This window comes from Condylura cristata, unplaced genomic scaffold (genome assembly GCF_000260355.1).
Source record: "Condylura cristata isolate star-nosed mole 26May11 unplaced genomic scaffold, ConCri1.0 scaffold00007, whole genome shotgun sequence".
NCBI lineage: Eukaryota > Metazoa > Chordata > Mammalia > Eulipotyphla > Talpidae > Condylura > Condylura cristata.
Genome location: NW_004567108.1, coordinates 37,771,059 through 37,786,431, shown reverse-complemented (window position 1 = coordinate 37,786,431; position 15,373 = coordinate 37,771,059). Strand labels below are relative to the sequence as shown.

At 38.1% G+C, this 15,373-nt stretch overlaps 1 protein-coding gene across 3 annotated transcripts in view; it reads left to right on the top strand.

Moving 5' to 3' along the window:
* Positions 1–15,373, top strand: part of ARHGEF28 (Rho guanine nucleotide exchange factor (GEF) 28) — a 252,950-nt gene that overhangs the window by 147,221 nt on the left and 90,356 nt on the right. For all 3 annotated transcript variants that reach the window (XM_012721846.1, XM_012721845.1, XM_012721847.1), the window contains 2 exons: positions 10,589–10,710; positions 14,493–14,773. In XM_012721846.1, the coding sequence (XP_012577300.1) occupies positions 10,589–10,710; positions 14,493–14,773 (403 nt within the window). The remainder of the gene's footprint in view (positions 1–10,588; positions 10,711–14,492; positions 14,774–15,373) is intronic.

Here is a 15,373-nt window from a genome sequence, read left to right as displayed (position 1 = left end):
GCTCAGGGTAATGTAACAGGATTCAGGAATGAGGTAGAGAAACCCAGAGAAATTGGGAATGGGGTGGGAGGAAAATAGGCACTGGACAATTGGAGCACCTCATGACCTTCAAAGTGGCAAAGTATGCTTATGTGCCAATGTCTTTCCATGCCTTATGTAGGATGTAAACTATGCACAGGGTATCCTGTGATGATGTCACAGGGAAGCATCTTCCTCATTGGTTTATTTATACAGTTGGGCTAAAATCCTGCTACTTTATTTATGGTCTTTCAACTCTAACCTAGTGTTCATAGATTGTTTTAGGTTTGTTACCCCTCAAAGTTTCTTTCTTCAGACTGATTTGTTTTAGGCCTTGGAGAGCTGTGTCAGACGGAAAGGAACTACTGATTACATTCAGTCACACCTCAAGACCACAAGCCACATATGACCCTTCATCCTCTTGATAGCTTGGGGGAAGTAAGAGAAGAAAAGCTACTGGCATGTTTAAGAGGCCTTCCTACTCAACCATGAACATATATACTCTGAAAGTCTTCTATGTGCTGCTGTAATTAAGAACAGGAACTTGGAAATTAGGGAGAAAACTTGGGCAAGATTTGGGACTTTATTTTCCTCCCCCCCCCTTCTTTTATACCTCTCCCCATCTCCCGCCAAGTGTCCATTGTTTTACCAGGGAAAAAGCTAAATAATTTTGATAATTAGGTCTTTCAAAAGAGCAGAATAGAGCTACTTTTAGGAAATGATTTTAGAGTACCAACTTGTTATTTAGAAGGGGTCTAAACTGCTGTTCTAAGGGAGAGGACTGAGGACTGGAGGCAGTTTTACCCCCAGCCCCTCTGGAATCTGTTTACTTCTGCCTCAGCATTACTGTTATTTACAGGACTGGATCAAAGGCCTGATCTCACACCAGGGCTCACTTTTCTTTTTTACAGGATTCTGGCAGGACGAGGTAAGTTCTGAGAATGAGTTGGACATTGGAGTGGTGTTAAAACTCTAGCTTGTCGTCTGTGTTCTCCCAGACACATCCGGGTGTGGCCTAAAGCTTTAGCAAGGTTAGCTGCCTGTGATCCACAGGAAATGCCTGGGCTGGGGATAAATTTGGCATCTGGATGGAGCCTCTCTCTGACCTCAAGTCCAGCTCAGAAGAGTAAGATCCAGAGGTTTTTCAGGTCAAGACTAACTTTAGAAAAATCCTCAGAGAATCTTTGAGGAAGGACTGTCAAGGAGACCAATGATAGCTTACTCCTGAAAATATTTACTCTGCTTAGTGAAGGTGTCTTGTTCTTTTTCCTTGAGAGTACACCCAGACCATCAGTAGAAAGGACTACCTGTAAGTTTCAGAATTTAGTGAAGTGCCCTCTGAATTTGGGAGCTTTGGAGGTGCTGTGCTGCTGTGGGAGAGGCGGCTTCTGAACACGGGAGTTTGCTTCAAGTCTGTCAGTAACCTCGGCAGCTCAAGCTTTCTTCCGGAGCCTCAACTTTCTTGCTATGAGTGAACATTCCAACCCCAAATCTCACGTGGTGATAGAAAGTAGTGTTGTTAGACGGGGAAAAAAAAAAAAAAACAAAACAGCACTATACTCTTGATCAAAACATTTCCAGCTAATACATTTCTACAAAATGTTATCTGATGAAGTTGATTTACTGGTAACCTATTTTGCATGAAATTCCACAGTAGTGCCTTAATAGAGGCAAAATTTAAAAACTTGTTTTAGTACCTTTTATTTTGGTGTAAAAATGGCTATTAGAAAGCTAAAAGTTACAGATAGTAAAGAGTTGAAGAAAAAAATACCTGTAATTCACCACTTGGGGATAACAATTAACATTTTAGTTTATCTTGCTAGTCTTTTCTCTTAATTATCTTGCTTGTTGTATGCTTAAGTGAAGTGAAATCATGATATTCTATGAATATTTTTTGAGCAAGACTCAGACGTCTTCCAGCTCACATCTCCAGAGAATGATCACAGACCCAGAAAGTGAACAGATGCTCCTAGGCATGTGCCATGTTGCATATGAATGAAGCTTCTTAATGGGAGAATCCCAGGCATTGCTCAAATGCCATTTTCTGTGGTTCAAAACAGATTACTCAGTCACCCCATTACTAACTAACATATTGAACTGCCTAACAGGGTCTAGCTGCCATTACTGTTGGATGATCTTGGGGCATTAAATAGCACCCCAGGTTCCGAATCTGGAAAATGGAGATAATAAAGAGTACCACCTCAAACGGTGGTTTGGGAGATTTCAAATGAGTTACGATACAGATAGTTCACAGGGTCTGGTTCCTGGGGAGTGCAATCTTCCCCCTGCTGCTCTGGCATTCCCACTCCAAGGACCATCCACTGTGCTGAGTCTGGCAGTGCCAGTGTCTTCCTTCTCCTCTTGCTTGTTGATCATCTTCTTCCTTAATCTTGCAAATCTGCATGGTTGTCCCATTATCTTTTTAGTAAAAGAGTAACCTGTCTGATCTAAATAAAAAGATTAAAGACTATTTCTTGGGCTACTGCTGTTGGCAGGCATGTAGAGCTGTGTGCTCAGGAAGCACCCAACATCTCAAGTGTGCTGGAAAGATCTGTTTTTAGCTCAACCCCTACCAGGAAGTTACTTGTCTTAGCAGGAGGAGCAAAATAAATACCTTCCCAGAGTGTGGGAGACAGCACAGGACAAAACACAGCGATAACAGTCAGGAAGTGCTCAGAGGAAGAGGATAGCCTCATGGCCTTTCAGAGATGTGTCAGGAGATCTCCTGGGGAATAGTTGTAGTGACTTAATGTTAAGAATGTTTTTAAGAGTTAGAGATGAAGGCCTTGCATGGGATAGCATAATTTCTAGCTGTTGATGGACACTCAGTAAATGTTGAAAAAGAGAAATAGTGAATGGGTAAATGAACGAATTAGAGGAAAAAAGTGTTGTTCCTCAAAACCTAGAGTGGAGTAGAACCAGATGGGCAACATGTCAGAAAGCATCCAGAATCTGAATCTTCACGACCAGTCTTAATTCTACCTGGTATGAGGTTTCTGTTCTGAAAGAGAAATTTAATTATACCTGGTAGGAGGTTTCTGTTCTGAAAGAGAAATTATTTACTTTTTCAGATAATAGTTACTGAATATCTACTATGCACCTAATATGATTTGAGGCATTGAAGATACAGGGAGCAAAACATTCAAAGTTGCTATTCTCAAGGAGCTTATACCCTAGTAGAAAACAGCATATAATAAATATATAATATAGATGATTATATATTATACAGCATAAGGGAAAATAAAGCAGGCATTAGAGGGTTGCTATTATATATGTGTTTGTATATATAAACTGATGGCCAGAGAGAGACTCTGATAAAATAACATTTGAATGGATATGTGAAGAAAGTGAGGGGGCAAGACATCTGCTTATCTAGAGTAACAACAATACTAGCAGAGAAAACAGCAAGTGCAAATGACCCAAGGCATACATAGCAAGGCCACTGTGGCTGGAATAAAGTACAGATTGGATGAGGAAGGAAGGGGGACAGGCCATATAAGTGTGATGTTATGATTTACAGTAAAAACTCTGTATTTGGTTTTCCTGGGCACAGCTTCTTATATCTTTGGAATTTCCTAATTGAGGAGATAAAGGTGTTTTGTTATGCTAATGAGGTGCCCATTGGTCCTAAGGATTAGGGTTAGTTACCAGGATACCAACCAAGTGATTCCTGGGTTGGCTTTCAGTCCCCTGGTCACCCTGAAGGGGAGAGGGGCTGGAGTGTTGAGTTCATTCAGTCACCAGTGGTCAGTGAGTATGTTGATCTCACCTACATAACAAAACCTCCATGAAAACACAAAGGACTGACACTGGAGAACTGCCAGCAGTTCTGGTGTTGGATGAACACAGGGGTTTGGGAAGAATACACTGGGAGAGCATGGAGCCCTGTGCCTTTTTGCCATGTAACCTCACCCTTTTGCATCTCTTAGATCCAACTCTTAATAGTGATATCCTTTTGTAATAAACCACTGATCTTAAAAGTAAATTGCTTTTCTGAGGTCTGTGAGCTGCTCTAGTGATTAATCGAACCCTAGGAGGGGGTTGAAACATGGAACATCTGATTTATTAGCCACTTGGTCAGAAGCACAGGTGATAACCTGGGTTTGTCACTGATGCCTGAGGTTGTCTCTGGAGTCTTGTAGAATTCAATCCTTAACTTGAGGGACCTAATGCAACTCTTTTGTAAATAATGTCAGATTGTGTTGAATTGCAGTACATCAAGCTGGTGTCTGAGACTTGGCTGTATGAGAAAGACACCTAACTGTAACCTCACCTGTATACACATACATGCTGGAATTGGGCCCAAGGAGAATTTTAGTAAAGCACTGTAGGTTGTGGTAAAGTTTGGCTTTCACTGAAGATGAGAATGGGAAGACATTTAATTTTTCAGAGGCATCACATTTTTATTTTCTTTGTAAAGGCTATGTCTACTGCAGAATAGGCTATGGCATGTGAAGAGTAAAAGCAGAGAGAGACCAGTTAGAAGATAATCTTGCTGTGTCTAGGCAGGAGATGATGCTGTCTGACCATAGGCAGCAGAGGACATGATGAACAAAGGCCAGGCTTTGGATCTATCTCCAGATAAGAGAAAGTGAACAGTTCAGGTGGCCCCAAAGAAGACGGAGTTTCCATTTATTGGAAGAAGCACATGTAGGAAGGGAAGTCAAGAGTGCTGCTTCCCCCATGTTGTGCCAGCTGCTGGGTGACATCAGGGAGGCATTTGATTCAGGGGAGAGGTCTGAGTTGGAGGTGAACATCCTGGAGTCATCATGGGTGATGTGATGACATGTCATGGTATGTGATGATCTGTCATGTTGATCCAGGGAATGACCCGGGGAGTGAGTGGAAGAGATAGAGACTTGAGGATTCACCCCAAAGCACTGAACCTGCCCACATTCAGAAGACACAGAAGACTGGGAAGGAAGGCTAGAAGAGAGGGAGAGAGGTGTCCTGGGAGCAAAGGGGAAACGGAGTAATCAACTGGATTACATGCTGCTGTAGGTCGCGTAAGGTGAGACCTGAGAGCTCACTGCTAAATTCTAGTGGCAAGGTCATTGGTGACCATGATGGGCACTAGTTCAGTGGGTACTGGGAATTGAATTCTAAAATAAGTCTCACCCATTTTGTGGTAGTAATTTTTTAAAAAAGATTTATTTATTTATGTATCCAGAACTGGAGTATAAGCCAGAGGTACAGGGGCAGTGAGAGGATTCACCAGAGACAGAGTAGGGAGCAGAACAGGCAGGTTGACTTGAGTACATTGCTGAGGGGAGCAGCAGGCGGGTCAGGAGAGGTCTGCCATGCCATGTGGATCACCTCCCTGGTTGTGGATGGAACTCATGCTGAAGCGGCTGTGGCTAGCTTCGTAGTACTGTGCTTTAACCCCTTGCTCCACCAGGGAGGGCCCGTCAGACATTTTTAATGTATCCTTAGCTGCATTCATAAACCCTTCTAGGTTTGAAACAAAATTGAATGAATGAAAGAAATATCTGGACTGAGAGGTCCTTTCCTGACTTGCAGGCATGACTTGGCACCCAGACTGGGCCAAACCAGGTCAGCAACAGGTTTGTAGAAGGCTGTCTTAGCTGGGTTTGTTTATGTCTGGGTGTGGGTTTTTACATAACCAGTCAAGTAGGCCACATTTTCCTAAGCCTTTAGCTGCTTAGAGAAGAGTTGGGCTTCATTAGAAATCAGGTGGCAGAATGCCTGGGCAGGTCTGTGCCTAGTTCTCTTTCCTGCTAGATTGGGATATTTGTAACTGTCAGAGAAAGGGGAGGCATCGGCAGCTGTCTCCACCTCTTCTCACTTGTTCCAATTCCTCTGCTTTCTCTAGGTGGGGTATATTTACTTTCAATTGACTCTCCTGTTCACCTACTAGGGCATTTAGTATAGCAAGGAAGTACTTGTGTGAATTGCTGCTTAAGGGAGTCCTTGTAGAGTTCCACAGATCACATTACAAAGCTGCCAGAATAATGGGCTAGGGGAAAGCTGGGGATCCCCTTGGAGTTACTGTTTATCCTCTAGGCACTGCGCTGTGAGAACCTGGCTCAGGGCCACTTCATCGTGTTAGAACATCATAGTTTCTAAAACCTTCCCTTTGTTCTTGAGAAATGCTGTCTCTGATTGTCTGACTTTATTTGTTCACCCTGCAGTTACAATACCTCCTATTTTCTGAATCTCATCTTTTGAGTTGGTAGAAGTAAATCTTATTGGCAGTTTGACTTTGATTTTCAGTTACTATGATCAGGATGGACTTTTCAAAATCTCTTAACCAGATCTATGTCTGAAATAAAAGGGTTGTACAACGTTCAAAAAGCTCTTTGTGTAGCAAATGGAATGTCTCATGCATTCCTTTTGCTTTGGATTGGTTTCAAACATTTGAAATTATAATCAAGGTCAAAATTATTTTTCAAACAATCAAAATTTTAAAGTATCATAATCATACAACTCATTTCCTTGTACAATAATAGCATGTATATAGTGCTTATTTTAATTAAGTTCTTATTTATAGGTTATGCTCACATTACTTAAAATACTGTCTTTTAATCCTCACATCAGCTCTATGAGATATATTATTATCCCTATTTTATAGATCAGGAAATGGAGACACAGAAAGGTTAAGTAATTTGCCCAGGCTCACACAGCTAATAGAAGGGGAGTGGGGCCTTGAACCCAGACAGCCAAGATTCCGTGCTCTTAACTACTGCAATATATATAGGTTGCTATTCACTAACTTAACATTTGTGGTGGCCATTTAGATAAGAGTTGAGTTTTGGTTACATTTATATTATCTCTGAAATATGGACTTACCAATTGTTTAAAAACAAAAGAATGCTGACAAAAGTATAACTTTAGCTTTTTGCTAAAACTATTTATGGAACAGCATTAATTTAAGAACAAAAGCTGGCTTTCTTATTGCAAATTATTTCTATGTGTTCATTGAAAAAGGATCTGAAGAACATTTTTTGGCAGTAATTTTTCACTTAATTTGTTAGAAAGTGCTTACAGATGGAAGTAATAAAAATCATATATCTTGAAAATCTTGAGCGGTCAGTTAAAAAAAAAAAACATTGTAGCTGTTTCTTTGACTGGATTGAAATATACTAGGACAATTAGCTATTTTAATATATTTAGCTGAGGTATATTTGAAAGCACTTTGAAGTCTTTTTCATACCAAGATAAATTTTTTTCTGCTGGTTTGGAAGTCCATTATTTGCAGTGCTGAAGCAAAGGTCTTGTAAGTCGTCTTATAAGTGTGTGTTCATCTGTGTGTGATCCTATTATTATTTGGCTTCTTTTAGAAAGTAAAAGCTCTACATGCTCTCGAGTTTTTGGGTCCATTTTAATAAAGAGTTCTGTGAGTGATTCAGGAAATTTATATGGCAGGTTATGGGTGAACAGTCTTAGGAGATTTTTTTCCCCTCTCACAACTGTGCTGTTTTGTACAGTCAGGTCCTCCACTCCCCACTAACAAGTCTTATTGTCTCACAACTGTGCTGTTTTGTACAGTCAGGTCCTCCACTCCCCACTAACAAGTCTTATTGTCTCAGTGAGTGTCTTTGTCTAAATGATGATGACATGGTACAGACAAGTTTTCCCAAAGTGTAAGTTAAGTCTTCTAGGCATCTTTGATCCTGTGATGGTATTCCAACTGGAAACTAGTTAGCATTGAATCGCATAGTCGGGCAGGCAGCTCCTTTTCATTTTGATCTTTCTGCTGCAGAAAATCGCCTTGCTACCTTGCATCTGCACATGTCTTGACTCCATACACGTGTTCCCTATGACAGAGGGAGCGGGTAGCAGGCACCCTTAGTTTTGATGGGCAGCAGTGTGTAGTTAGGATGTAGTACCATTGTCTAGTCTTCATTGTTGTAGTATAGTACTTCTAATCCTTTTGCTGTTGACAAGGAATCCCAGCTTTCCATTTATAACAGGGATCAGGTAAATTTTGAAAACTTTATTTATGGAGAAAATTTTATTTATGGAGAAAAGGTGAATCTAAATACCAGTATTAGAGAATATATTAATACAAGTGTTGAGTAGGTATTGTATGGAAAATACTGATCTGACATGTGTCTGCTTATGGAGATCCATAATCTCTCTTGAAACTCTTGGGACCAGATTTGTTTTCAAATTCAGTCTTTTTAGGTCTTTTTGGCATAGTGTTTACTTTAGATATGTCTCCTAGAGGAGTCACTGGGGCAATGCCATCATGAAGCACTGGGATATTTCTGCAGCAAACATGCAAACATTCACATCAAATAGAGTAAATAGAGACTATATGACAGCCTCTGTGGGTCAGCTTAGATTTCATAACCAAATATGTTTTTGAACCAAATTTATGAAAAAACATTTTAATTTTTAGAGATTTCTGGATTTCAGAATTGCAGATAGATTCTGGACCTATTTTTGTAAATAAATTACATCATTTCTAAGCCACTGAGCAGATTAAACATGCAGAAAGCAAATTAAACCCCAGAATAAACAAGTAGCTCCTTCATCTTTTATTTTACTGTTTGGGTATAATCTCCTTACAGATTCTGAATCAGGTAGATTTGTCTGTGGAAGAAGAATTGAATTCAAGAGACTTTTACTGGTGCATAAAAACAGAAGTAGTTCCTGGTCTTGCTCATCCCTGAAGTATGGGGGTGGGGTTCTGCACACAGAACTCATTTTCTTGGTTTACGAGAACATGGCTGTTGAGTGACTGATGGATGCACTGACCAGCAACAGTCAGTTTGGGGTAATGTTGCCTTTGTTTCTAAGCTTTTAAAATGAAATCTATCAGTTACTTAGAATTGCTTCACTTGACTATTTTGTTGATTCTTAGTTTAGTTATCAGTGAAACCTTAATCTGGCAATGATGGAGGGGTTAAAACAGGGTGCAGACAGCCTCTCAAGTGTGATGGAAGAAATGTCAGATGTTTAACAGTCTGTGAATTCATGATATTGTAAAGCAGTTAAGCTGGATTAATTACACATTGGAGAGCTGTGTTATTTATGATTGTTTTTCAAACATGTAAAATGACAAATGAATGAGCACAAACACAGTGAAAGTGTTTTGTCAGGGTTTTGATTTATAAACTTTGGAATGTGCCTTTATTTTGTGTAATTAGGATGATAATGTATAGTAATTGATCATAAAGATTATACTTGTTCAGCAATTGTGGACTTTGTGCTATATTGCTAGTTACTTAGCTTCTTAATTAAAGAAAACTATGAATATAAGAAGACAATGTTTTCCATTTACACTGTATATTTCTTTGAGAACTCTAACAAAATCTCACTGTGATGTTCTTTGGGGAAGAGGGAGATTTGGAGGTTGAATCCTAAACCAGATTTGACTCATATAATTCACATAACTTTGAACTTATATAACATGTTTGAAAGAACAGAGGGTTTGTTTTTTTTTAAAATAAGTTATGGTAGATTGGTCCAACAATTAATAATCTTTTCTTCTTTTCTTGATTCATTCCCTGTACTTACCTGATTTTTACATCGATAAGACAGGTGATAGATTAGAGGCAACAGTCTCCCTTTGTACCACTAAAGACAACTAATTGGAGTGCTAGTAAGGATGACATTTGCTATGGATATAACTTAGCTAATGTCATTATAGATGTTGATTATTATTAGTTTCGCTTTTCATGATTAGTGTTAGTAGCCTTGTACCTCACATTGATCATGGTTAAAAACAACATTAATAAAAACAAAATATCATAATAGTAACATTTAATATTTGTTGAACTCTTACTCATTGCTAGGTATGTGTTAATCACTTTGCATAACTGAAATTATTTAATCCTCAAACCATACAATGACTAAAACATAGTAAGAATCTACCTTTTATGGATGAGAAAATCTGTAAAGTGTATCTAGAGATTAATTAATTCAGCTAAAGTTACAGGAAATGAGGCATTCTGATTTGACTATATTTTATTGCCTTCAACTTTATGTTCCCTACAAACATAGTATCACTACAAATCTCTGGGACTTGGAGCAACCTCGTCTATTTGGAACAAAGCTGAGCTTGTAGAAGCAAGCAAAAAGCTTCCTATAATTGAAATAGAACAAAACTTTTTCTGTATGACTGGTCACATTCAGAAGGCGAACCAGAACTAGAACGTCTAGACTTTGTATTATCTTGGGTCATTCATTAAAGGATCATGGAGTTTGCATACTCCAGTGGAGCTGAGAATCACAGTGTAAATAAATGCTAATGCTTCCAAGGTATTGATATAGTTAAACAAATTTTAGCTTAATGTTAGGATTGCAGTCTAACTGATTTTTCCAAAAATCTCTCACTATTGGAATAACTGTTTAAATTGGGCATATGTCTATTTAGATTCTTTATGAAGACTTTAAATAACTGAGACGGTTTGGATATAGAAAATACTTGGCAGGTACACCTTAATGTGTGAAAACAGCAAAATGCCATCTTTAAGAAAATGCAGTCTTCATCCCTTCCCCCCCCCCAATATGGATGGATTAAGAAGGTGAAATTCAAATGTAAAATATGTCCTTTTCTTATTTTATATGTCCTGTTCTTATTTTTTCATTTTTCCTCTAGATCGCTCCTGTGATGTCCTAAAAAAATCCAAGCATCCGCCCACATTCCTTGCCACTGGCCAGATTTCTGATGTGCTGAATGGTGGCGATGAAGTCTATGCTAACTGTATGGTTATAGATCAGGTAAGGCGTGACTGATGTGACAAGGTGGCTCTGTCCTCGTTCTAAAATCTCATAAGCATATAAGCAACTCAGCATTGTTGTGGGCCTCAGAAAATTTCAGCCTGTGAGCTGCTCAAGTGATGTGGCCTCGTACCATCTCAGCACTTAACTTGGTCCTTCTCTCAAAACATGGCACAATTTAGCCCACTGTGAAGCAATAGAGGAGGGTCTTAAGTGATTGCCAAGTGAGATGGGTCTAAAGTAGGAAATGGTTATTCATAGACTAAAAAGCTTTTTAAAGAACAGTGTGTATATAATCGGATGAAACAGTATTTGTATTCAAAGTCAGCAGATGATTCTCAGCCAGGGTTTGGTGCCAGCTTCATGTATTGCTGTCACATAAATTACTTGGTTAATCCTTACAACACACCTATTAACAGGTACTAAGATTGGAGAGCTTTGACATTGAAAAAGAATGGTGTCATGTTACAGGGAAGCTGGGAGCTTAGAAAATTCCCCACCCATTCTATAACAGCCTTCAGTGAGTTCAATCTCACAAAGGTACATGATAGGATGCTCATCATTGACATGTGGATTTACTCTGTGTTCTTCTCTAGATTGGTGATCTAAAATTTTAGTATTTATAAGTAGATCTGAAGATTTCTGCACTCCATAATTTGTGGGAGACCTAAGGGATTTTCAAGGGTAATTTTGACAGCATACAATTTCTGTCTATCAACTCAAAAACCAGATCTCCATGATGGCACGCCATGTATGTGTTCATTGAACAACAGGTATTCTACCTGTTGTTACTATAAATTTATCATGTTTTCTTATTTATAGATGTTTTCTATGGTATAACTTTTTTCCTATCGTAAACCTTAGTTTCCGTTCTTTAGCTCAACATCACTGCTTTTTCCTTTTGTCAAATGCATAATATATATGCGGCAGATAGGATGACATTCAAAATGATGGGGAATCTTTATAAGAAGGAGCATCAGCTATAAATAATTTTTTTTTTGGCATAAAGCAGCTCAATTTCAGCCTGAATTATAGAAGTGAAGGGTGAGGCACAGGGTTAAAGATCAATTTGGGAGATGGGGGGCATTGTGTGAAGATACAGGCTCGTTAGACTTCCTGTCCTCTAGCTATGTTCTGATTTTAGTGGTTTTATCCTGTTGTCATATATTCTCAGAAGTTTAAATGAAATATTTCTTTTTTTTGGTTATTGTTCTGTACCTTAGTGAATAGGACAATATTTTCATTTACTCTAGTAGCTAAAATTGTACATGGCCTAATATTATGTGGGAGACAATTGCTTTTATATGTTCAAACATACATTACAAATGTCAAACTTCCCAAACCAAAGATAAAAGATTAGGATTTAATTTCTGCTTGGGAATATTTTGGATGAGAGTGCTGTTTTAGCAATGTGAATAATTTTTTTTAAAGATTTATTTATTTATGCATACAGAACTGGGGTACAGGCCAGAGGTGCAGGGGTAGTGAGAGGATTCACTGGAGAGAGTGGGGAGCAGAACAGGCCAACTAATGAAGTACACAGCTGAGAGGAGCAGCGGGTGAGTCAAGAGAGGTCTGCTGTGCCATGTGGTCACCCCCAGGGCAGGCGGGGATCAAACTCATGCTGAAGTGGTTTTAGCTTCTTAGTGCTGTGCTTTCATCTGCTGCGCCACCAGGGAGGGCCCAATGTGAATCATTTTAAAGATATAACTCAATGTATTGGTAAAACTAAAATTTAGCAAAACATCCTGAATTTGTGGATTGAAACAAATAAAAATCTGGATATACATCACAAAGTTCAGTGTATCAGCACAGTGTGGTTGCTGTGCAGCTTTTCTTCCCGTTCGTGTATATGTCAAGGGCAACATGAGGGTCCCTGCATACTTAAAATAATTTCTAGCAGTATCTGGAAAGAATCTTACTGGATTTCCACAAAGACGCTCAAGAAACTTAAACGCCTGGCTTGTTTGCAGTGCTGCTTCCCATTGATTCTTAAGTCTGTCAGTCTACCAGATGAAGAAATTCATGATAAAAATGACCAAAAATTTGAAAAAGTACTGTCATGTTAGCTACTTTAGAAAAATATTTGCATATGTCAATAGTAGTAATACATAATACTTAAGCAGAAATACATAATTTAATACATAGTTTATACAAATCTCTATGTGCCCCACATCAAAATTCCTCAAACGCTAATATTTTATCATATTGTACTTTATTACTCTGTGTACACATGTACATTCTTTACATATAAAGACACAAAGACTACTATATATATATACACACCCCCACACACACACATATAAACGTATTTATTTAGCTATTTGAAAGTAAATCTAAAAAAGGCTATTCCTTATTCCACAATCTTTAATGGCATATATTCCCTAAAAACATGGACATTCTCTAATAGAAGCTCATATAGTTATCAAAATATGGAAGTCATTTTCAACACAGTACTATTAGCTGTCTATAGATATCATTAAGTTTTAAGCAGTTTTCCCAGTTGTTTTTACCAAAAAGAAAATTTTATGTATTGCGTTTAATTTCCCGTCTTTCTAGTCTCATATAATATGGGATAGTCCTTTAGTCTGTGTCTTTAATGACATTGATAATTTTGAAAAATTAATGTGATGTTTCTGTTTTTGCTGGAATGTCCTTCAATTTTGATTTGTCTGGCATTTCCTCGTTAGGTTCATGATCTGTGTTTGGCAGGGATATTACAAGAATGATCTTGTGCTCTTCTGAGCTTATTAATTTGTCCCTTATTGGTGACATAATCTTTGTTCTACTAAGTTTCTTTTCAGTAAAATTACATTTTCCTGTTAGTGGGCAGAGAATTTGTGTTTCTGTAGTTATCCTGTGCACTTATTTAGTTCTCACCCACTAATTTGAGCATTCATTGATTAGTTTTCTTTAGTAAATTATTTATGCAGTAGTTGATTTTGGATCCTAAATTTCCCTTGCAACTTTTCCCCTTTACTACCTGATGTGTAAATGGTGTCACTGTCTTCCTTTCTGCTGTTTTCTACTTACGGTGTGATGAATTTTGATGACTCCACCCGGGATCAGCAATACTTACTAGCTCCTTTCCTAGTTAGCACTTGGATCACCAGGACTCTGACAACATATAGGGTGGACTTCCTTTTGCACATGGTGTTTTTGATCAATCTTAGGAACTCCACTAGCTCCCTCTTCTCTTGGCCCTAGAGAATTTCCAGATTGTTCTTACCCAGTAAAAGTTTTTAGTAGAATATGACAAGTTGCTGAGGTTTGACATTGTTATTTATAGGCAGTTACAAGTTTGGGCATTTTTTGTCTTCTTGTTTTACTAGGTCCATATATTTTGTTTGTTCTTATGATTTTTGATACTACTTTTTGGGAGATTCATATTTACATGACCACCAGTGCCATGATTGCCCAGATTCCTATAAACTACTTTTTATAATAAAGATGCCTAATTTTTAGTTTTTCCCTCAACCTCATGGAGATTTCCTTTTTTTTTTTTTTTTTTAGTCAGTGGTTCATAAAATGTTAAAGAATAACTTCATGTTAGTAAAACACATAACAAGTCGGTCCTTTCCCTTTTTTTGTGAAATAGGGGATAGTAGCCATGTGAATGAAAACATATCATGAAAGATTTATCTCTGTAACCTAAAACAAAACAAAAATAGGAATAAACAAAAGCGATAAGGTGGAAGATTTTAAAATTGGGAATTCTTTTTTCTTAATGAAGCCAATCTTTCCTGCTTTTGCTCAGCAAATATTTTTCTTTCAACTACCAGGTTGGTGACTTGGATATTAACTATATTAATATAGAGGGCATCTCTACAAACTCCTGCCCTGAATCCATGGGTTCTACCCTGGGGCCTCAGAGCTGCAAGCACATCCTTCCTACTGAAGCCCACCCTGGCATGTACCCACTAAGTGAGAATAAGAAAGTGACATCAAACACTGAGGCCCAACAGCTGTTCACGTCACCATCTAGTTCATACGCTTCCGATTTGAATCTATCTTTTGGTCTTCATGGATTTAAAAAGGAACAAAGTCAGCTGAAGAAAAGAAGGTAAGATGTTATGTTATAGAGGAAAATTAAAGAAAATGAAAGAACCTTATAGCTAGATTTGGAAATTTCTTTGTTTTTTCTTCCTACTATTTTTAATCTGACTCAACCGACATGTCGCCTCCTTTTAGGTTTCTTCATCCCTAGATTTGAAAATAAGACATTTAGTAAAACTGACAAAATTAAGGAAATCATGATGAGATACTATTTTATACTTTCTAGGTATGCAAAAAAATTAAAAAGTTTGACCATAAACTTTTTTCACCAAGAAAATGCATAAAGTGGGAAATCCTGTTATAGTTGATAGTGAAAATTAACAACTTCAGAAAATAACTAGGCATTATCTCATAAAGTTAGATTTGTATATATCTTATGACCCAGCAGTTTTACCTGTGTTCCAGGAGGCAGGTACATGAGTATTTACAACACAGGAAAGAACCCAAATGGGAAATGCTTCAGTTTAGATACAGTTACACAACGGAACGCTGTACAGTATTGAGACTGAATTCACTATGGCAATAGCTATACACTTGAAATCATGAATCAAAAAACTGTGAATGGCTATCTAATGAACTAAGGTGAATGACCATTCAGCAGAGATTT